General features: G+C 39.1%; 1 protein-coding gene across 2 annotated transcripts in view; it reads left to right on the forward strand.

Annotated features, from left to right (window-relative positions):
* ERICH1 (glutamate rich 1) overlaps positions 1-24,327 on the forward strand; it is a 66,779-nt gene that overhangs the window by 6,330 nt on the left and 36,122 nt on the right. The window contains exons 2-3 of one of the 2 annotated variants that reach the window (XM_054629989.2): positions 8,727-8,921; positions 22,942-23,076. In XM_054629989.2, coding sequence (XP_054485964.2) covers positions 8,727-8,921; positions 22,942-23,076 — 330 coding nt within the window. The remainder of the gene's footprint in view (positions 1-8,726; positions 8,922-22,941; positions 23,077-24,327) is intronic. The other variant, XM_077175011.1, reaches the window with a different exon arrangement.

Consider the following 24,327-nt stretch of genomic DNA (forward strand, 5'->3'; position numbering starts at 1 on the left):
GTGTTTAACCACTATATTCTTTTCCTCTCCTACCTTTCAATCTTCCTGATATGTGCCATATACTTAACTTTTGAACAGCTGCAGCTTATTTATCTCACAGGCAGGAGAATTCTATATTACTGAGTTTTAGATAACAAAGTGAGCTTCCATGTGCTATAAAAAGTAATGCTAAATAAAAAGATAAATGGAGACATATTTTATCAACTACTACTTTAGAGCACAAAAATGAATTTTTTTTCCCACTGTGGTTCTCGAACCTGTAATAAAGAATATGACAGGTGTAAAATTTGGGCAATTAGCGTCTGATTTTTTTAGCTAATGGGATGTTGAAGACTAATAGATGCTGTTTCAGTGAGAAATACGTCGGTGGTCTTGAGACAAAGGTTGATGTTGTGGAGTTACTATTACACACTAGATATAAAATGATAGTATCTGTTTCTTATGCAGCTCCCTGTGACCTTTTGGTTAACAACCATACTGAGATGCAGCTGATACCTAGTAGTTCAAGCACAGAATTCTTGGACCTTGGATACAACTAAATCCTTCCATTGTTTCATTCCCAAATAGCACGTGTGGGTGCATTTCACCATTAAATATGTAATAATAGCTTTAGGTGTTAAAACCATCTGTTATGGTTTTAATTTGTTATGTGGTTTTGATCTGTTATGTGTAATGTAAATGAGACCAATTGTATACTTGTAAAGGGGACCATTCCCACCTTGTGTAGACATCCTGTGAAGAACTGTACAAATTTTTCCCTTTAATATGTCACTAAAGTTTTGTGAGTCTTGTAAAACTAAAAGTTTGTCTAAGGAGCTAGTCAAGTTTAAAATAATCGGCTTGTGATACCAGCATTTCACCATGGTGTTTCTACTCAGTCTCAGTTTTGGAGTTCAAAAGGCAAAGCCAGGAAAACCTCACAACAACCAAGCAATGTCATAGCTTATGGGAGAAATGGGATGAACAGCCTTTGTTCAAAAAAAGAGCTCTCTTGACAAAGGCAGGTAATTAAAGGTTATGTATGTGAGGCTGAGACTGCTTTCCAGGCCAAAAGAGACTTCAGAATCAAGGTTTCTAACCTGTAGGGAAATCTCCAGTGGGAAACATTTTCCTATATAATGTAGGATTCTTTAACCTAGTAAGGAGAGGAAGAAAAAAGTGCTGAAAACAGTCAAGTTTTTCAAATCTAAATAGCAAACGTGGTCTGTGTGTATGTGTCTTATGCCAAAGGTGATAAGGCACTAGAAAAAAACCCTGATATGAATTATGGAGTTCCTCTAGAGTCTTTTGAAGTATATTAAAAGTATTGAGGTGCAAGTTTTTGGGTCTCAGTGTAGGTAGGTGTGTAAAAGTACTTCTCCCAGTCATTCAGCCACGATGGAGTAGTACATTTTCTGGTGTTAAGATGCAAGTGAATTCTATCTTGAAATATGAAGCTGAAAAATTACTTGGTGTCTTCCTCAAGAAAGCATGTCATAAAATAGCAGTGCTGTTTGGAAGAAAGGACTATATATTTGTAGATAGATGTATTTTATGTGAAGTGTAGAGACTGAAGTTGTAGTCGATGATCTGCAGAATGGCCTCCTCTTTGACTAAACACAAGATCTTGTAAACTGTTAGCTTCTATGTTTGTCTAGAAGTGCCTCTTGAAAGAGACAGTCAGCTTCAGCCTGAATTTTCTGCTGCAAATCTTGCAGTCCTTGATTTTTTTATCCTTTTTTTATCCTTTAGCTGCTGTTGTAAGAGCCTGTTACCATAGCTTCGCCTGCAGGATGAGGACTGCTTGCAGACTGGGAACACAAAGCAAAATACTGTACCCATTCCTGTGTATGTAAAACTGTACTTGGATCACAGCTAGGATTCCACATATTTCACTATTTTTTTCCCCAGCTGGAAAGATCAATTCTGTTATTCCCATGATACTGCTACAGTGCTTTGCTTTGGTTTGCATGCACTGTCCATGGTGAAATGGAAATATGTCACTCTTGGCAAAACTGACCTTGCTGATAGCAAGAAAGTCACATTTTCTGTTTCTTTCTCCTGAGTTGAAAAAGAGCATTGCATCTTAGATGTTAGATACACCTTTAGATGATCTGAACTGTCAAGCTGCACAGAATGTAATTGCGTGTCACTGCACTGTTCTTTTTCCCATATCCCTGCATGGCTCTAACGTTTTTGGTAAAAATGAGTGGGAGTGGGGAAATGATACCCTCTTCAGCTGCCATGGAATGTTTTGTAGTGGTTAATTACTCTCTTTCTTCCTTAGCTATTCATTTCCCTCAGGACTAGAATATGATGTGCACACACACAAGCTCTCTTGACTTAATTCAAGCCTTTGGTCTCTGCCATTTCTAGGAATGGTTTGGGGTCTTTGAGCTTTCAGCTGATTCCTTTTTGTTTTGTGTGGGCTGTTTTGGCTGTGGGGCTTGATGATTGGAGGTTTTGTTTTTTCCAAGGTCAGTGTGTGTGTGTGGCTGTCTGTGTCTTTTGCTTGTATTGGGAAGTTAAGGTCAAGGTTAATAAATTTAGTTATCCTTGGAGGTTCTGTGTATTGATTTCTGTTTAACAGGGGCCTGTACTCAGTGCACAGTCATCTCTAGTAAGTACATCTTGGGCACTCAGAGCTCATTGGCAGAACTGGTGTCTTGTGGACATTGAGGTCTCTGGAGCAGTGTTTAATCTGCAGGCAAAACAGGGTACCTTGCATGCCATCAGGCATCATAACTTCAGACTAAATTTTGCCCTGGTGGCTGAAATACAAACTGAATGCCTTTGTCTTTGTGAGGCTTGCAGAGCCATGACCCAAGAATCGCTGTGTTAAGCCAAATAAACACAGAGGAAAGACCTTTGTTCATCAGTTTGGCCAGCTGAGCAACTCTTTCAGAAAGGATCCAGAAGACTCAAACTATGAAACTACCCTGAATGGTTAAAGGAAAAGTAAACTTTGTGGGGCATCATTTAAAGGAATGAATGATTCCTGGCCTGAAGGTATAATCAGTCTTCTACCTGCTAGCTGGTAGGGATAGCAGTCTAGCTAACATTTTCTGTCTGTAGCAGTCTTCTAAAATGTTTGTCCTGATAAACACAGTCATCTCTTTTTCCAGAGTAACTCTTATCCAGGTGGTTTCCTTGAAGATACCTGATCAAGAGTGTCCAGGTATCATTAGGGAAGAGGAGATGATCCATGCAATGGGATTGTTACATCCTCCTAGGCAAGGCCCTCCACAATTTGCTTTAGTTGATCCTGTTCTGAACTTTTAGATTAGACTGGGTGATGTCTGGAGGTCCCTTCCAGCCTTAACAGTTCTGTGATTTTTATGATCATGTTATAAAGTAACTGTCCTGTTGTTCCCTTCATAGGAGATGTGGTACTTGCATGATAAAAGAGACTTCAAGGATTTAAATCCATTTGAATATTGGAGAGCAATTCTTCACTAACAGAGAGGAACTGAAGATTTTAATGAAGCCTTGTCCATATGTTCTGCATGAGGATTATCATTCTGTCTGCTCTTTCCGTCCTTTTCCATTCTGCTGTACTATCTTTCCTTCTGCTGTAGCAGAAATAGCATATTAGCACATCTTGCACATGGGATGGTTTTAGAAGAAGTTCCCGATTCTTCCATTTTTGGAAAGCTTCTGTTTGTAGGAGAGACAAAGAGACCAAGTAGGGCAACTTGCAAGCTTCACAGAGTTCAGTGCTCCCAATGCCATTTTACTTTGTTCTTGCTGCCCAACTTCCACTGAAGTAGGCAGGAGGCAACCAAATGAGAAATGTGGTGGGGGTACTTACAGTATGGATGACAAGTAGCCAAAAGTATGTGGCAAGCATTCTCCACAGAAATGTTTTTGAGCAAGCTCTTGCTGCACAGGAACGTTTCTGATGTTGTTCCGAACTTAATGTGTTTAGTTCTTCAGCGTGCTTTTGTTGCAGTCTAGTCCTAACTGAGTTTTGAGTCATGGTAAGTCCTGTTGCCAACCCCAGAATATTCATAAATCTGCAGTGCTATTTCAGTGTGTTTGTGGATAGTCTATATTAATTCAGTCAAGGTGTCAATTTAATACATAGCTGTCAAAAATGCATTTATTTGAAGGAGGCTCCTTATTCTTCTTGCAAAATTAGTAGTAGAAAGGTCATGGATGTTGACAATTTGTATCAGTAGCCAGCATGTGTTCTGCATTGTATTTCTTGGAGTTACACTTTGCTTTCTTTATGTGATGTCAAACTGTAGACACCTGGTGCTTTTTCAGCTTTCTGATGTATTTGTAGTTCACTCTTTCCAGACATGAGTTGTCAAGAATTAGCCATGGAATTTGTTTGGTACCTACTGCAGCTTGTTCTCATGTCTGAAAATACTGGCTCCTTTTTGTCACTGAGGAGTCCCTGGAAAGTCCAGTGCTGCCCAATCAGAATCAAAAGACTACACGAACCTGTACAGTTCCTCCATCAGTTATGTTGACAGGAAAACATTGTTAAGAAATAACCATATGGTTATTAAGTTGACTATGCCATGGCTATGATGAGAGTAAGCTTACTCCATTTTGAAACTCTACTAGGTAAGATACATTTCTGGAAGTAGATATTTTTTGCTTGAATTTCCTTTATTGCTAATATTCTGTTAAGGGGTAGTTATTTTAAGGGTCTGAGCAGTTCTTACCAAATGGACTGATCTCTGATGCTGAACAGTACCAGAGACACCAGGTTAAGGAGAGGTTTTCAATAGGCAAGAACTGCTCCTTAGTATCAGGCAAGACCATTCTCCTGTGATTGAGCCAATGCTTGTGGATATCACACAATACCTTTTTTTCAAGTAATTGCAGCAATAAAACCCTCTGGAAAGAGCTTCCTTTGTCATCTGAAAAATGTTTTGGTAGCTCAGTTCTGAGACTGTTAATTGCAAAGCAGAGTGCTGCTTTGGAGTATGTAAAGCTGCTGAGGATAGCAGAATGGGTATTCCTCAGAGCCTAATTTCTTTGTTCACTTATACTGAGGACCACTTTGTTCAGGTTTTGGGCTGCAGGCAGATTTTTATTTTCTTTTTTATTCAGACTAGAATATACTTAGGATTCCAAACAGTTCAAAATAAGTCAGTTCTTTCAGCACTTTCTGGCGATCCTAGGCATACTAACCAAATCTGCAGACAATACAGAACTGGGAGGAGCTGTTGACTCCCTCTAGGGCAGGGAGGCCGGGCAGAGAGACCTCAACAGATCCGAGGGCCGGGCAATCACCAACCATAGGAAGTTCAGCAAGTGCTGGATTCTGCACCTGGCATGGGGCAGCCCTGGCTGTACAGACAGACTGGGGAGAGAGATTTCTAGAAAGCAGTGCCATGGAAAGGGACCTGGGGGTCCTGGTCAGTGACAAGTTGAACATGAGCCAGCAGTGCCCTGGCAGCCAGGAGGGTCAGCCCTGTCCTGGTGGGCATCAGGGACAGCATCACCAGCCAGCCAAGGGAGGGGATTGTCCTGCTCTGAGCTGGGGCAGCCTCACCTCCAGTGCTGGGGGCAGTTTTGGACACCACAATGTAAGAAAGATACTAAGCTATAGACAGCAATCAAAAGAGACCTACAAAGTTGGTGAAGGACCTTGAGGGGAAGCCATACGAGGAGCAGCTGAGGGTTCTTGGTCTGTTCAGCCTGGCGAACTCTGAAGGGGAACTTCATTACAGTTACAGCTTCCTTGTGAGGGGAAGAGGAGGGGCAGACCCTGATCTCTGTGGTGCCCAGTGACAGGACTCAAGGGAATGGCCTGAAGTTGTGTCAGGGGAGGTTTAGGTTGGATATCAGGAAAAGGTTCTTCACCCAGAGGGTGTTTGGGCACTGGAGCAGGCTTCCCAGGGAAGCAGTCACAGCACCAAGTCTGACAGAGCTCAAGAATTGTTTAGTCAAAGCTCTTGGGCACATGATGTGACTCTTGAGGATGGTGCTGTTCAGGGACAGGAGTTGGACTCAGTGGTCCTTGTGGGTCCCTTTCCACTCACCTGATTTTGTGATTCTTCATTGACCTGAGGTAGGTGAACTGCTGGGATTCATTGCTTCCCGCTGTCTTCAGAAGGCTTGAAATACATCAGGTTTCAAGTAAGGACCTTGTAACGTCTGTGTGTCAACACTTGTCGCTTCTATTTTGTTATGGTTATTGGAAATTGCTAGTTATCTCAAGAGATGACCTGTGTCAGTGCTGAGATGCTCTGACGCAGATGTGAAAACTTTGCAGGCAGTAAAGAGCTCCCTCTCTCCACACCTTACTGCTTCCTCCAGTGTCTGCTGAAAACTCCAGCCAAGTGGATGTTGCTTTGGTGAATCTGTCACTGTTCCTGATCTAGATACTTCTTTCTTAGCGAAAGAGATTTTTATCAAAGAATAACCTCCTCAGTATTTATACCCTCCAAGGCAGGCATTCTATCAGCTTGCTTTCTCAATAAAGGTATTAAAGATGGGGAGAACTTCCCATGGGAGTTAGAAGGAATGAATGTATCACAGCACGTCTCGTCTTGCTTTCTGAAGTAATGCTATTGTGTGTATGAATATAGTCCCTCAATTTTAAAAATGGAAAGGAAAAGGTGATGTAATTTGGGGGGAGAGATGACTACGGAAATCACATTTCAAGGTGGAGAGCATAAAATACAGCGTAGTTATGAGGAGGCTGCTCTTCTCAGCAGATTTGGAGATGTATTTGCATATTTAGATTTATCAGTATGTCGATGATCATTTGCTTTGGAAGAACAGTTCCCTCAGTACAAGTGCTTGAATGTTAATGTGTGTACTGGTTGTGGATGTGCTAGAGTTAATTTTCTTCATAACAGCTCCTGTGGTGATGTGTTTTCTGTATTTGTGGTGAAAATAATGTTGATGACTCAGGGATCTTTTTGTTGTTGTTAAGCAGTGCTTACATGGAGTCGAGGTCTTTTCTGCTCCTCACCCCACTCCACCAGCGAGGAGGCTGGGAGTGCACAAGGAATTGGGAGGGGACACAGCTGGGACAACTCACCCCAGCTGACCCAAGGGGTGTCCCCCACCATATGGTGCCATACTCAGCATACAGAGCTGGGAGGAAGTGGTGCACGTTTGTCTTCCCAAGTCAGCATTGTATGTGATGGAGCCCTGCTTTTCTGGGGATCACTGAACACTGCCTGCCCATGGGAAGTGATGAATGGATTCCATGCTTTGCTTGTGTACATGACTTTTGCTTTACCTGTTAAACTGTCTTTACATCAACCCATGAATGGTCTCAATCCTATCTTTCTGGTTCTTTCCCCCATTCCATGTGGGGGAAAGTGAACCAGCAGCTGGGTTGCCTACTGGCATTAAACCATGACATTTAGTAATGGCTGTACTGTAGTTTATTAAAATGCTGTAGTGTTAGCAGCAGTACTTGGGGAAAGGATTCAGGATAAACCTCTTGGATAACTTGCTTAAGAGTCAGAGATCTGCAAAAGGCAGTTAACTTTGTCTCATTACGCTGGATATTTCCATGTACTTTCTTTAGCAGAGGAGGCTAATTGTGGATTTTTGTCTTTCTGGCTGTAGACTGACCCGGCAAGGGAACCTTACGAAAATGCACAGTCCCTTGTTCATGTCTGTCTATCTGGAAACTGTAATCATAGCCCATAGCAAAGCATTCTCTCATGTGATTAAGCATTTACATGAGAAAGCATAGTTGCAAAGGTACACTGGAGGTCCAGTTTGTCTATCAAGGACTGGTGGTTCAAGGATGAAGAGTTTTTTTTAAGTTGTGAAGTAATTTATTGAAAAGTTATGTGACTATAAAGTGTTTTTCTGCTAAGCATCAGTGGGATGCATTCTTCTTTCGACAATTTAAGTTCTTTTCACTTGGCAGAATTATTTTATTATGAATTTGCAGCAGGTTGCTTGTGTAGTGTCCACAGAATGTATATTAAATCTGAGGTGGCAGTTTAGATAACATTTTTCTCCAGATGTCTTTTTTCCCACCCCCACATACTGCCATATCCCCTTGACCACATAGAATTCATGAAACTAGAGATGTTGCTTTGCAACAGATAAAAACTTATAGTAATACTTTATACTTTAGTATGTCTTTTTAAGTTATTGAAGTGTACATGTATATATACAAAGGTAATGGTTTTGTTAATGAGTAGATTATTTGCATATATTTCTTTAATCAAATGACACTTGCATTTGACTAACTCATAGCAGATTGTCAGTGTCGTCAGAAATGGGCCCATAAGAAGAAGAGGCGTATAAGAATACTGATTATTCTGTAGAAATAACTAGTTACCATGTGTTTCTGCTGCTGTCTACTTCTGGTGTTTCTGTGTGATTAAATCGTTGTAGCTTACTGATTTTAATGAGTAATTCAATTGCAGTGCTTCTGTGCCAGAAGAGACCTGCATTTTGAGCAGCCTTATGACACTTGCATGGAAAGATTCTTGTTTTAAAAATTAATGTGTGTTTAGTTTGTGAATGTACTGTTAATTTACTGCCAAAATGTAGTCAAATAGAAGACTTTAAATGTAACCTTGCTAATGAACTCCGGTGTTTTAAAACTGTTTTTCTAATTCAAGTTTTGAACTTAATATATTTATTTTCGGTCTCACCTGTGAGAGGTAGAGACTACTCAAAACAGACTTCCATGGAACATGAGGGAAACTGTCTTATATCAGTTAGTTGCTGGGGTTTCTGAAGTCTTAAAATATTTTTTAAACACTGCATTTCTTCATATTAAAAAAAGTTTTCTTACCCTGCAGTGTTCTTGGCAAAATTACTGAAACGACTCTATGGTGAAACTTCATCATCTTCTCTTGTTCAGACTTCAAGTAGAGAAAAGGAGGTGGTTCTTGAAAATCCTCGCTCAAAATCTAAAGAAAAGAATTTGGATAATGTCCAGATTTCATCAGCAGATGCTAGCACATCAACTAATACACCCTGCAAATCATTTCAAGGTGAGACTGTGTTGTCATTTTTCTGATAATATGCTTTTAAATATAGCTGCTTTATTTCAGAACTGTATAGTATGTTGTTTTTTTCATCTACTGCTACCAGCAGATGAATTTGAGTACTAGGGCTAGTGGTACTTAATACCTGGAACACTTGAGGTCCTGTGAAAGTCAAGAAATATTCTTGGTGTATATGCTTGGATGCAGCATTTAGCAAAAGCAAATATGAAAGTTCAGTGTAAGCTGTAACTGTCTTTAATATAATGTCTCTTAAATAGTGATAAAATGACTTCTACTGGTATAGCTCTGCTCAGCTGTTAGAGATGCAGATGGAGATAGGTGGGAATAAATGATCCTGCTCTCATGCTGCAACAGAAACCCCATGGGGAATGCAGATCCATTGGAAGGCAAATATTAATTCAGAGACCATATTAGTCCCTTGGAAAAGAGCATTATGTTGTGTGTGTTTATACAATGAACATGGCACGTGAATATTTGAACAGATAAGTAAAAGTCCTTGTTTTTTTTCAAATAAGTTGTAGAATGTGAATGGCATGCCAAAAGATGGAGCTGGAAAATGAGGTAGCTGTGGCATTACTTGTGGGTAAAAGGCTCTGCACAAGTATAGAATGAAAGTGAACTGCTTTGTATTCACCTAAAACCAGATTTTGCCATAACTATAAGGCTGTTAAACTGTCTTGAAATAGAAGGGTATGTTTCACAAGAGCATAAAAAACTTCCTCTGGGGGAGATGGCAGCTATCCTTACTTGCTCACAGGGAAGAACTGGTTGTAGATGTGGTCTGGGGCAGAAGAGTAATGTCCAGAAAGAAGTGAGCAGAATGATGAGTAGGGTTAGAACTGTGTGCTACATAATAACAGATGTTTGTCTTGTTCAGGGATCGGCTTGGTAGGATTGAGGAGAGAATTAGTCTGAATTGCAAAGGAGCTCTGAAGAGCTGTTTCAAGAATAACGTCTCAAAGCACAAGAATGGCTTACTTTGACATGCAGAAAATGAAGCAAATGTGGCAGGAGGCCTGACAGAGCTCGGATGTGTCTGGGGGAGCAGCAAAGGGAAGGTGAAGGAAGGCTAGCTGGGACAAGGTAGGCACAGGAGCTGTGTCATCACTGTGGAAGCAGTGCCACAGTGCCTGGCAGAGAAGCAGAAGGTCTGTTCACAGTAACCAGGTTCAACCAACAGTCCATTGACACCAAGCCAGTTAATAGTGACAGGGCAGGTCTGAGGTCAAGCCAGTATGTCAACTCTGTGTCAGTGTGTGCATCACTTGGTCTGAAATACCCTTCTGGTCAGTTTGGGTCACCCATCCCAGCTGTGTCTCCTTCCACTCACCCCCAAGTTCTTTACCAGAGTGACAGTACAAACAGGAGGAAAGGCCTGCTCAGCAATAACAAAATCACCTCTGTATTATCAAGGCAGTACAAACAGGTGCAAGCCCTGCTCAGCAATAACAAAATCATCTCTGTATCATCAACCCTGTGTTCAGCACAAATCCAGAACACAGCCCTGTACCAGCCACTGGGAAGAAAACTTACTCCAGCCAAAACCAGCACACCATTACTGTAATACAAGGTTGCATGGAAATTTCAACTTCTGTAGTTCTATATGTTTTATACTCAATTTGGTTTTCAAGATTAGTACTTGTGGTACTTCTTTTGTGTAGTCAATAATGAAAAGCATATTTTCAAAAGGTTGATAAAGCATTAAACTTATTCTGTACAAAGATATGTGATAGCATTGGTAACTAATGGTCCTTTCAAAACAAGTAACAGGCTATTTATTTGCTCTATGATAAAGGTGTGCTAATTATACCCAACTATAGAGTAATTTCTTAAGCTAAAACTGTTGTTGTTTGTAGTGAATCTATACCATTCCTTATAAATTAGAGCAAAACTCCCACTGAAATGGGAGGTGAGAGGGAGAATTTATTTTACCTTGTAATTTATAACTCCTCTGATTTGTTTATACCTGATTCCTATTGCAATATTCTTCAAGGTGTAATGAAAGAAAGGCTTTTTATTCAGTATCTTAATACAGCTTATGGGATAGGAAACATGGAGTAAAAAGAACAGGTTTATATTTAGGATTTTCACAGCAGAGCAGCAAGGCTGTTTTTGAAATTAACAGCAAACTATAACTAAGTTTGTTATCTGTTGAAGGCATGCAAATGGCACAGTAGTACAGAAAGGGTTCTGCCTTGTTTCAAGTTCAACATATAAGTACTTTAAAAAAAAAAAGCCTTGAAGTGATAAAATCATAAGAAAAAAAGATAAATCAATTACCCATCTGGGAAACCAGCACACAACCATTCTTTTCTGGTTGTGATTTTATTTAAATTTAACAAAGTCTTGCATTTACATGTGATGATTTTATAGCATTGGACACTGAAAGTACATGTTTAGAGATAGATATAAGGTTTAAGCTATAAACTCTGTGGCCTTGGTGAAAGAAAAACATAAAAGCATTGATTGAATTTTTTTTATCATAAACTGTTTTAAGTGACTTCTTACTTACAGACCAAAGATTATGGGCATAACTACAAGACAGCTGATGATTTAAGTAGCAGTAGTCAAAGAAGACTAATTGGAAGAAACAGTGGAAAATAAGGAATTTGGTTTTTTTGTAGATACTAACTCTTTCCTAGTTTGAAAGTTTATTGTTTCAGTCCTACAAAATGACACTAGATCATTTTTAGTAGCAATAAAAGATTGAGGATTCTTTTTAAAATAAACTGACTTAGTCTTAAGTATTTTCTAGCATTAAATAACAGATTTTACTGTAAAACTCATCACAAGGTCCTTATTTGCCTTTAACAGTTACTCTCAGGTTGTGAAAATACCATAACCAATTTGTCTGAGCTAAACTGCCCCACCACCTTCCACCTGTGAGATTCTGATCTTCATTGGAATGCAGTTTGCAGCATTGCCTTGAAATTTTATGGGCATATCTCTATTGTCCTTCTAGATGCAGGCTTTTAAGATCATACTTTTATAGCCTGTAAATATTTGCCTTTACATACAATATTTGCCTTTTTTGAGATCAGATTGAAGTTCAGATGCTTAAGAAGATGGAACATCAGGACCTATGTTAATGATTGGTTCTCATTTAATTTTGGATAATTAACAGTTTGGTATCAGAAGAGGTTATCCCATAAAGCTCCTCACATAGTTCTGGAACCAAAGCTTACAATAAGACCAGGAATAACTGGAGGTAGAAGGCAAATTCTGAGGGACACTGTCCTTTGTAACTGTAGAGAGGCCTTCTGAATGGTATTTGTGTTTTCTTCAGGAAGGTGGTAGTTCTGTTAGGCATGGAGAAAACATGTGGAGATGTCATGCTTCTTCTGGACCCCACAGAAGAATAGTAGTCATATCTTTTTGCTTGAAAAGAGAAATTTTGTATTTTTTAAAAACAAAAACAAACCAACCAAAACAAAAAAAAAAACCACAGACAAATACACCCCCCCCCGCCGAAAAAAAAAAAAAAAAACAGCCAACCAAAAATTCTACCACCCAAACAAATGACAAACCCAAACCAAAACAAAGCACTTGCCTGTGTGCCGAATTTTAGTTCTAGGGCATAGATAGTAAGATATACCTTCCCTTTGGATTATAGTTGTCCTAGTTCTTTCCCTTTTGTACCAAAATACTTAGTCAGAAAATGAGTGTAACCAAAGTAGGAATTCCTATCCCCCAGAACAATTAGAAAAGACTTTCTAAATATTTCCTCCCTTGAGGAACTTGATTCAGCCGTTGCAAGAGCAATAATTCTTAATTTCAAAAGATGTAATAAAATATTTTTTTCCTACTTCAGCATAAAATTAAAGAGGGTCTAGATTACATCTTTATTACCTTAAACCAATTTAAAGTTCCATGCCAGTAGTGAACCTGATTCTTGTGAAAGGCAAAGCATTAAAAGAGAGCAAATGGAGAGTTGAAAGCTCCTATAATAAGAGAAATTTTCCATAAACTAAAGATATTTTGTGAATATGCTGCCTTAAAAATACTTTAAAACTTGCTATATCAAAGAAAGAAAAGTATCTGGGAAAAGACTGAGCATTTCAAAATAGGAATTGCCCACATGGTTATGGGCTTTGGCTAAATTCTGTCCCAAGGTTTTGTTAGTTTTTGACCTTTGTTAGGGCCAGGTCTGCTTGCAACCAAGATTAATATGGTGAAGTCATGAGGTCTGCAGTTCTGTGATTTCTTTATTTTTTTGTTGGTATTTTAAAACCTCAGTAATTATTTCTAATAGCTTTGTAGTATATATTCAAAAGTGGCATGCATGCTTCTAACGAGAGATTTGCTAATTGTAGAATTGGCACAGAATGGGTCAGGTTGGAAGGGACCACAGTGGGTCATCTGGTCCAACCTCCCTGCAAGCAGGGTCACCCTGGAGCACATGGCACAGGATTTCACAGCCTCTCTGGGCAATCTGTTCCAGTGCCAGGTTACCCACACAGTAAAGAAGTTCTTCCTCATCTTCAGGTGGAACTCCTGTGCATCAGTTTCTGCCCACTGCCTCTTGTCCTATTGCTTGACACCACCTAGAAGAGCCTGGAAATGTTCTCTTGACACCCCATGCTTTAGATACTGACACACATTGATGAGGTCCCTTCTCAGACATCTTTTCTGGAGGCTCCCTCAGCCTTTCCTAGTACGAGGAAATGGCCTCCTTAGTCTCTGACCTTTTTCTTGGTCAGAATTATAACTACTTTTTATAAGACTTGGAATTTACTGATCAGTATTTAGCATCTTCCTTATAAAAATGAACATTTCAGAGTTGCTGAAGAAGGATAATTGTATTCAAGTTAAATATATGTCAGTATAAATTGTGTTGTGCCACTTTTGATTTTTGCTTTTTCCCTAATCCTGAAAAAGGAATTTGAAATGCAGAGAGCCTAGCCAGAGTTTTGGATCTTGTGGAGATAACTTAACTTAAACTTTCCTTCTCCTTCATTTATTTAAGTAAGAAATAGTGAGGAATGTTACTAAGCTGTTGCTAGTAATAGGTTTTAGTTTTCTAAAAAAGCTGGAATCCATGTTATCCTATATAAATGGACAAAACACAATTTACTACTTATTAATTAAATAAAAACGTGAATGTCTTATCAAATGTGACCTATCCCAGCACTGTTATCCTGTGTGAGGAATCCATGTCAAAATTCAGTACAGCTGTGTGGTTATTTTGTGTTCTCCTTATTTGTTCCACTGAAGTTATTGATGCTGACAGTGTACTGCATTTAAATCATTGCTAGGACACCAGGACTGTGTCCTTCCTCATACAGCCATTTTACTGTAGAAAACTTAGGCTAGTGACAGAAATGCCTAGGAGACAAAACTTGTCTAAAAAATATGCATGAACTGCCCTGCCTTTTAGTTGATCAAATTGATGAAGTGCTTATGGTTGAGAAATTAAATTCTAGCAGTACTTAATGCAATAAACAACTTCAGAGACTTGTTAAACAATTCAGCTTTGCTTTAGTTAATTACTTTGAAAATCTGTCTATTGTGAGTAAGATAAAGAGCAATGGAGATTATAATTATTATACAATAAAGTGTTGTCACACAGTCTTATAGTCTTTTCTCAAGGGTTTAAAAATTCTCTCATTGCATGGTATATTACAGTGCTATTATGCTGTGCAAATGGGACAGATATTTTGACTGAAGATACCAGCCCCTGGTGGCTCTGGTAAAAATGGTGCCCAGCCAGTTTTACAAGGCAGTGCTTTAGGGGAACGTAGAAATCTGGGGTTTAGGGGAGAAGGGAAAAAAAATTCCAAAACTCAGCCTAAAAAACCCAACCAATCCAAATCCCACCAAAAAAAAAAAAAAAAAAAAAAAAAAAAAAAAAAAACGAAAAAACCCTTCTCTCTGTTCAGACTGAGTGGGCTGTGTGTATAATATGTGTAACTTCAGTTTGTGACAGAAACAGTTCTCTTGTTGTCTTCAGTTCCTATAGCAATGCTTTTCTAGGTTTTGGAGGGGTTGTTTGCTGCTGATTGACAGATTCCTTCCTTTTCCAGTGTTCTTATGTATATACACTAACTCCTTCTCCTCTTCTACATGCTCATTGCAAGCAGCTTAGCTGTCATAGGGAGAGCTGCTGGTCTCTGTGAGGCTTCTGTGAGCTACTGACTGAGCTCTGTCAGTAGCTCATCTAACAGTGTGTAGCAGTCACCTACATAGAGGAGAAAATGCCAGCTTTAGTTCTAAGTGTTAACAAGCTCTAAACCTAAACTAGTCAACTGCAGGAAAACTGATTATCATGGTAAAGGAAACAGAAAAATGGCTTGTTGAAGAACTTGCTAAAATAGCCTTGTTTCACCTAGAGATGGCTGATAGTACTAAATTGAATCAAGCTGCAGTGTAATAATTGTGTGTTAGCATTCCTGCTGTCCACCTTACCTCCTTGTTTGAAATCATGTTCAGTGCATTGGTGACAGGACAGGTTGTCTCACACAACCTGCTCCAGTTTACACTGGGGAGTTTATCACTTACACTGCTCTTGTCAAAATCATAGTTATTTAGAGTCAAATCCCATATTTTCTGCTGTTGCACAAGTTTGCTTTCTACTTGTGTTTCCTATCAACTCTACCTTCTAACAATTTGAAAAGTGGAAATGTTTATAATGGGAGCTTGGTACTGAACTATCTTCTGAGCAAATACTTTTCTATAATATTTTGTGCTTTGCATTGTTTTTTACACAAATGAGAAGGGACTGCTACCAATAACTTCTAGTTATGGAATAGAAAATGTGAGTTTAGAGGGGCAAAAGCTTTTAAACTTTAAATTTTGTATGCTTTTGCTCTTATGAGCACATATCTTTATTTTCTGGTCTTGTTTCAGGTACGTTCCAGTAATGACATAATGACTTCATCAGTGAGGATAATTAAATAATTGCAACTTAGGCATGGCCTTTTAGATTTAATGTTGTTGCATTTATTTTTTTTTTTAAGGATTGATTAACAGGGATATATTTGGCTTTTGAGAAGTGTGTTAAACAAAAAAGATCTGCAGCAGGAGAAGTAATTGAGCTGGGTACTAGCATAACATTAAGATAGCTTTATGTTCCTGCTCATACTGCTAGAAATCTTCAACATCTAATCAAAATATTGCATATAGTCATATACCAGGGCATATATGGGACACATATACCATTTAGCTGTATAATTTGTTTCATCATTACCTCCTATATTCAACTTTCAGAAAACAGATAACAGCAAAATTTTAATTCCACAATCTGCTTGTAGTCAGATTCACGTCTATTCTGTGTTCTGTTTCTTGTTTTCCTCAATCAGTGGTTTTTCCATGCTTCAGTCTCACTTTGTTTTATGCTTAGTTTTCATTACTTTTTCCAACGAAATGTAGATATTTTAATGGTTAATAGGTAAAAAGCAAAAGTATCTTCCCCAAATCATGAGTGAGAACAAGAGCAAGAAGGATTTGTACTTAATCAGTTTTTTCTCTGTGACAAAAAATGTCTGCCTCAGTTTATTGACCTCAGTTTCCTTTTGAAGTTTTTGGTTTTTGACAAGTGAAAGGAAAACACCATGATGAGGGAGTACTTCTGAGGATTTTCTCATTTCATTTTCTTCTTTCAGTGCTCTTGTCTAGTATCCTCTGTAATCTACACTTTCTCTTTTCAATGAACTGAAGAATTTCTGGGAATGTGGAGTGTCAGAAGGGAAGTAGTTATGAACTAGCTTGAGTTTCAACTGCTGCAGGGCACAAGTGGTATACACCTTGAGAACTGGGAAGAGTTGTCTGTAATATGGCTAGGGCTCTAAAAAATAACACCCTGGGAATTAAGTGAAAACATACTTTGCTTGAATATCAAAGGATAGTGGACTTGATTTTGTGTAAACATAACTGAATAAAGTATCAGAAATTAAGGTCAAGCAAAAAATTCAGTACTGCTGTCTGCATAATGTTGTGACCAACACTATTATAAAAAAGAGGATGGAATAAGTGTATTGTACTACTTCCCCACAATGTTCTCCAACAGTTGCTGCTTAAGGATTCTCTGAGCCAGAGGACAACATGTATCTCTTAAATTAAAAGACTTGTCTTTTATCACTTTATTGTTTAAATGTATGTAATTGTGCAATTTAGAATATAACTTTAAACTTTGCATTTTATTTGGCAAAGAGGGGAATTTGTCCTTCCATAAAGAATAGCAGACATCTTCAGAATTATAAGATTTCACAACTCTGAACTTTGTGGAAGGACAAGCTTCTTCAGCATTCTGTTACATGTATTGGTGCTAATAAAATATATGACAGTAATAACACAGTATTTGAGATAACTGGCTATCTGAAAGTCATTCAGAAAACTCTTTTTTTGTATTTAGAAAAGTATGGAGAATCTTTGGAAGGAATATATATTTCATCTTCTGTCAAGAAGTGGCATGAGTGACTGCTCTTGTTTATTCCAGTTTAGTCAGGACAATGAGGTAGAGTCTGTAGTGACTGGTAGCATTTGTTCTTTTTTTTTTTGTTTTCCACCCAGTGCGACTTCTCTAGTACTGAGGGAGAGAATATTGTTGAAAACTGCAGTCAAGCAGTAGGAGTTTCACCCTCCAAGGAAAAGGGCCATACTTTCCAGTTGCACAGAAGACTTCAAGTTTCTGTTTGGAAGCACTCTAGTGTGTGTGAGACAAACACAAGGCTGTGCTAAGTCAGCCTGGGAACTGAGGTTGTTTGTACGTAATGTGTAGCACCTCATGTCCCTGAGGTTACTTTATTGTACCTTATAGACTGAAATAGCTTGGTTTCCAGGAACTTGGATATTGTCTGAACAAAAATGAGTATACATTGAGGAGTGGGTAGGTATTTAGGTTCACTGGAATTGTTCATGCAATTGAAGGATATTTTGATGTGTTCACATTGATCAACAGGAAAAGTATTTATTTTTCTGTACCGTAGTTCAGGAGGATACTCAAGATATGTACAGATAGTCAATGATACCACCTTTGGTACACTTCAGTTTATGAAGCTTTTTGAAGGAGACGACTCTTGCCCAGGATTTGAATCCTGTCTTCATAGATGCTTGTCTTGCTAGTCAATGAAGGGAAAGTTATTGTGTACAGATAACAAGGTCTTTATGTTCCTTGGGAATTGTAAGAGTTTTGGGGTCATAGTCTCACTTGTATGCAATAAAAATGAGGAATAGCTATAATAGGGTCATATTCTAGCTTACATACTAAGTAAAATCATACTTTAATACAAAATTTTTAAGGGAAATAACAGACATTACAGAAATAACTCATTCAAACCTTATTTTTGTCTGGTCATATCTACTGTAATGCTGCACAGAAAATGCCTACTACCAATAATGACTTCTGTAGAGGGTATGACACTGAACTACTCAGACCTCGTATTTGATTCAGCATCAATTCCTCATTTCCTGTGCAGGATGGTTTAGGAGTGGTACTCCCAAATTTAGTACTCCCACTAAAAAGAAAACCCTCAGCTGCTCCCCTCTCCTTCTCCACTGGGAGACAAAAGGCAGAGATCATCGGTGAAGACAAGAACAGTTTACTGGAAACACCAATGAGATAAGAAAACAAACAGTAACAGCAACAATGCTAATAACAATAATGTACAAAGAGAGGGTGATTGACATGCAAAGTGTTCACCCCAGCCCAGGACACTGAAAAACAATGGCAAACAGCTCTTCTGCCTGACAGGCATTCCCTGTGACTGGAAAGGAGCACCTTTCTTGGAAGCAAGAGCCCCTGCAAGTGACCTAAGGTGGTACTGAGTAACATTGGTGTGTTGGCCATGTCCTCTGGGCACAGCTCAGGGCAGCCCAGAGCTCCTGGATCAAGTACTCAGACAGGCTCAGGCTACCTAGCAGCTAGTGACTACAGGCATGTGCTACTGCACCTGGCTGCTGTAAAACATAATTAACTGTCCTGGCCAGAACTAGGACACTCTGCTTTTCTATAAAGACCTATTTTTGGGGATGAACTTTTTCCATGTTTGGAAAAGTGATAACTGGGTGTTTCCAAGGGGTAATTTTGTGGAAAAGATCAGAATCTTGATAAGATTAGGCTAACTTACAGTTGTTTGGGGGAGGAGGGGGACCTGCAGGACTTTTTAGCTTCACTTGGGTTCTCTGTTTGCTCCTATAAGTTCTGCCTTGTGGGAACTTAAACTTGGGTGAGTTATCAAAGCTTTTTGAGTTGCAGAGAAGCACTTCACAGGTAAGACAAAGGTTTTGCCTTGACTGAAAAACTTTACAGGGTCCTGGTGTCCAGTCACTGGCTGTGGGACTTGTGTGAGGGGAGGCCAGGGATGCCCTGTGCTGGACACAGCCAGTTCCAGCCCACCCACTGCAGGGCACAGCTGAGCCCACAGCTGAGGCAGGGGCACCCCAGGGGACACTTCCTTAAGAAATGAGAAAACAATCCCAAGACAGGAAGGAACTAAAAGGAGTGGCAACAGTGGAAACCCTAGGGTCAGAGTGTTGTTCTTCTATTATTTCTAGAGTTCCATATTGTTGTTATTAGATTTCTAAAGTCCATACCTCTTGGGTGTATTCTCATGGCTGCAGATCTTCACGGACTCCTTCTTCTCCATGCTGTTCTCTCTCGGGTCAGGGCTCCTCCAAGGCTCTCCCTGACTGCCTAACCCACCCCCTTTTTGTCCCGGTCATCTTCATCAGTTACAGCTGCAGCCCAATTAAGGACATCGCAGCTGCAGCCCATCAAGGGCAACCGGGACCTCTGGGGCAAAGCCTCTATACACATATTCAAATACATTTCCTCTACTATATCAGAGGAGGAGAAGGTACTCTGTTGTTGAGTAAATATTCCTGAAGGACGGCAGCCCATGGAAAACCCCTGTGGGGGAAAAGTATGGAACAGCAGAGACTTCAAAACATTACACCCACCTCCTTGTACTGCTCTTTCTCTCTGAAGGAACTGGGTATAACCTGCAGTGAGAAGAAATAGGGGTGAAGTTGGGAGTGAAAAGAGCCATTGAGGAAAGATTTTCATAGTTGTGATCTCCTTGCTGTTGAGCCATGAGCTGTCTTAGTCCTGTTCACCCCATTGTAAGCCAGCCCACCCTCAGCCTGCTGAGGGGAGTATCTGGCTGGGTGTTGGGCTGCCAGCCAGGGCCAACCCAGCACAGAACCTCAAAGTGATTCAGTCTCTGTTCAAGGTTTAGTCTTACAGCAGGCTAAGGACCCAGACTCTGAACATGTGCTCTGGCTGTGTCTCTGTCTGAGGTGTGCCTAACCATGCTTGGTGTTCAGGCAGCCTGGAAACTGTGCTGGTGCTAAGGGCCACCATTCTGAGCTATGAGTAGGGCATAGTTTAAAGATGCTGAAAAATAAACTTAACAAAATGCAGAGGCTACCTGAGATGACTGACTGACTGACTGACTGGGCAGTTGACAATTTTGTATGGCTGGAAGCATTACCTTCAGCTCCTTCTAAAAAGATCTGATACTGGTTTATAGTAAGATAGTAAGAGATAACATAGCTGGCCAAGCAACTAACATGCTTGGAGATGTAATGTTGGTAATGGCGTGGTGTAGGATGCCTTTCCCTACTCTGTGCACAAACCACCACACTGAGTTACATGCTGTGGATCTCTGTGTGGGGAACATGAATAGAAGCTAGATAGTTTGAAAACATTTATTCTGTATTCTTGGTTTGCCTTAAAGAAAAATGTTTACTCTTTTGGGGGCATTGTAAATGACCTTTAGCTGTTGGGGCTTTTTTTCCCATAAAATAAAACTTCAGAAATGGGATTAATTACTTCTAACTAGTAAAAGGGGAGGATCCTTTAGTATCTCTAATATCTGTTTACTTTTGTTTATCAAAAAACCCTCTTTATATTGCAGTTTTATAAGTTCAGCCATTTTCTTTGCAGCAGTGTTTGACTTTATGTTTGACCAATACATCTCTTCTTGGCTCAAGGAGACTCTGGCCCCAGGCTACAAAAATCCAGATGTAGATATGGTAACAGTTTGGTTTGACACACTTGCACAAGATTAGCGAAGACTAATTCTTGGTTTATGAGCTTGCAAACTTCTTAAAGATGCAGCTGGTGTGAATAAATATGTAATTTGGATATTCCCATTTAAAGAGGTAAAATAAAAAATATGGTCTTGAGTCATCATTCATTTCCATAGAAGGATTTGTAACTGTTTTTCTTTGTAGGATTGTTGTTACAGATGGTTCCTCAAATTCTGTTATGTGTAACTATTTTGTCTGGAAGGTTATTATCTCAATATAGTTACATGATTAAAAGATTTGAATTTTTTAAGGCTATTATAAATTAAATTTAGTTGTTTTCCTGATCATCTTTGTTTAACAAAACCTAAATAAAAATGGAAAAAAAGGGGAAACTTGAAATCCTTCAGAAGGGAATAACTTAAACATTTATACATCCTTATAATTTTAAACTGTCACTAATTAGCAGTTCATCATTAATCAACCTGGATGGGAGAGAAAAAAGTCAATGCAGGTACTGCTAGTTCAATGATTTGGCATCATCTATGTGGAAAGGATCTGCTGAAGAATTATCCCATGTTAATTTTTAATGGATTTTTTCCAAAATGCATAGTTGCTCTTCATTGTTCTCTATTATTTATTTCTTTCTCTTTATTATCCCTCTAAGTATTATCAATACTGGAAACGTTCTGACTCATTCAAGAAAAAGATTATATTATTCTAATGTGTTTTTTAAAACAAATTTATTCCCTCATGATGAAAAGAATAGTGTTGTTTTCAGAAGTACTTTGCTCAGAAATGAACATTTGTTTTTGAAGTAAATGTCTGTCTGAGAAATGCCAGTGCATAGTTAAATTCCTTATTAGAAATATAGAAGTAATTCTCATTAGGGATCTATCAGATGCAACCCCATCTGAAATATTTATGAGTTAGTCCAACCATAGTTGCACATAGCTACACCTCGGTGATCAACTTGGATCATCTGGGACCTTCAAATGAGTTTGTGGTGTAAGGAGGTTGATTGTGTCCACCTGCCAGAAATGTTTTTATTGTATATAATTTTAACAGCTAGCTCTGTGTTTTAAAGAGACAAATTGCCCCCAAAAAGGGAAGGCAAGTGCTGTGTCTGTGCTGACTTACAGAGCTGGCTGAGTGTTAAAAAGCCCAACAAAACAACAACAAACGCAACCAAAAAAGACCAACAATCCAAAATTTAAAAAACTTCACACTGAGCCATCTAAAACTATGTTGCAACATCTGAAAACACCTGAAATCCTGGCCTTCTGGAAAGGTTTTTCCTCACTGGTTGATCTCTGTTGTTGTCACTACTCTGTGCAGAAATACATTCTGACTTAGTGTGAATGGAACAGAGATATGTCTGTCACTTCTTGTCTGGTGAACAAATGAGGTTTCTACTGCTGCTCTTACAGGTACTTTTAAATACCTTTCAAAGGGGAAACAAATCATACAAAAACAGACTGCTGCCATCAACACAAGTAGTTTCCTATGCAGTGAAATAGTTGGAAAGCTGGCCCTTGGCACTTGCTTCCTGCCCCAGAAAGAAGTAGAGCAGGATGAGGAGGTGAGTCCTCTGGGGCAGGCACTGCTGAGGCTTAGTCAAGTGTGACTTTCAAACTTCCTTTATCTTTGCACCCTTCAGAGAAGTATAGGCTGTGACTTTTGTGATGCAGTTCTTAAAGAAATAGTCTGCTCATGCTGAATAGGGAAAAAAATGTTTAGTCTCTCTTAAAATATCACTGTAAGTGGAAGCTTCTTTTGAAGATAGGGGAGAAGATCTGTCTGATACAATAGAAGAAAAATGCTTCTGGTATAAAGAACTAACCCATGGAGTGTGATTATTTGTAGATGCAGCGAAATTTGATGCAGTTCTTTTGGTCATAGGATAATTTCTGTGTTCCTCAGCTGACCTTCTGTAAGGATTTTCAAGATCACTTATTGCTGTAGTTGGAAAAACATTTCAGAAAATCTGTAGTGAGACCAATATTGAGCCAGATACTTCGGATTTTCTTTTTTGTAGATAAGGATGCTACGGTTATGTCTCCAAGAAGAGTTTACACAATGGACCTTCCTCCAGAGGGTTATGTTGCAGTTACTCCAGATGCTCTTAGTAATGCAGTTTCTGAAAACTCTGGCAGTAGTGCTGACTCAACAGGTAAGGTTGCATGGTTGTTACTGTAATTAATTTTTCAGAAGGGAAACTTCTTAGCAGTTCTTATCAAGTAGATTCAGACAGCAACGATAAAGCATTTAAACTGTTGCTGCCAGTGGGTGTCACTGTTTTGCAATGTAAGCACAATGAGGATGTGCTTCCCTATGGCTTCATTTCCATCGTTTGGGGTTTCTAGACTAGATTCAGCATTTGGTGATAGCCATGCAGTGCCACAGATCTTATGAAGTTATGTAGAACCTAACTTAGAACAAAGCCTTTAGCTCCTCCCACTCAAGTGACATGTACTCATATTATGGCTGCTCACAGTCAAATTATTTTCAAGGATAAATATCAGGTAAAACTGTCTTACTATATGTCTACCCTTGATGTTTTGAGGAATTCAGTAAAGGCTTAACAATCTTTCAAATTTGCCTCTCTCAAAATAGGTATTCATCATTGGAGTTGGTGGGGGGGGGGGGGGTGTATCAATCCTTTAATGTTGAAAAGCTTTCTGATGAGAAACTGTGACCATATAACTTCAGAAACAATTTTTGCTGCTGTCAAAGGATACAAGAGAAGAAGCACAGAATCTGTAAAGTGGATTCTGAGTTGACCTCAGTTAAATACATGGTTTTCTGAATGACATTGCCAGAATTCAGTTGATTCTGTCTGTCTTTAGAAAGAGGTCCCAAGCTTAGACGAGACAAATGAATTTAGTTTTTTCAATTGCTGTGTTCCTGTGGATGTATTTGTCCAGAATTGTGCATCACTGTCGTTGGCCACTAGGGACATTCTATAGCAAAGAAGATACCCAGGTAAGGCACCTGATAAGCAGCAGTTATTAAACTACAGTGTCAGTTTCAGCCTGGAGATTGCCTTAAATGCAAGGAAAACATGAGATATAACTTGCAGATATAGAAAGGCAAATTCTGCTTGTCTTTGCTAACAATACCCACGGGGTGAATTTTCAGCTTGGAAATTTGGTCTATAGTCTGTTCTGAGCTCCAGTCAGAGTCTGAGTACAAGTAAAGCTACCAAAGTAGCTCAAGGGACTGAAGCAAAATATAGGATGACTAAGGGCATGTCAAGAATGTTCTTCCTTGGTGTGCAGTGGTTTAAAGACCATTTTTGAGTGACAAAGAAGTAACTTTATCAGAGTAACATAAGAGTAGATCTTGATAGTTTTTGGATTATGAATGGAAAGATGTTCTAATTTAGAGTTTCTAGGTTGTGCTCTTCTCAGTTACATAGGAT

This window comes from Agelaius phoeniceus, chromosome 3 (genome assembly GCF_051311805.1).
Source record: "Agelaius phoeniceus isolate bAgePho1 chromosome 3, bAgePho1.hap1, whole genome shotgun sequence".
NCBI classification, from domain to species: domain Eukaryota; kingdom Metazoa; phylum Chordata; class Aves; order Passeriformes; family Icteridae; genus Agelaius; species Agelaius phoeniceus.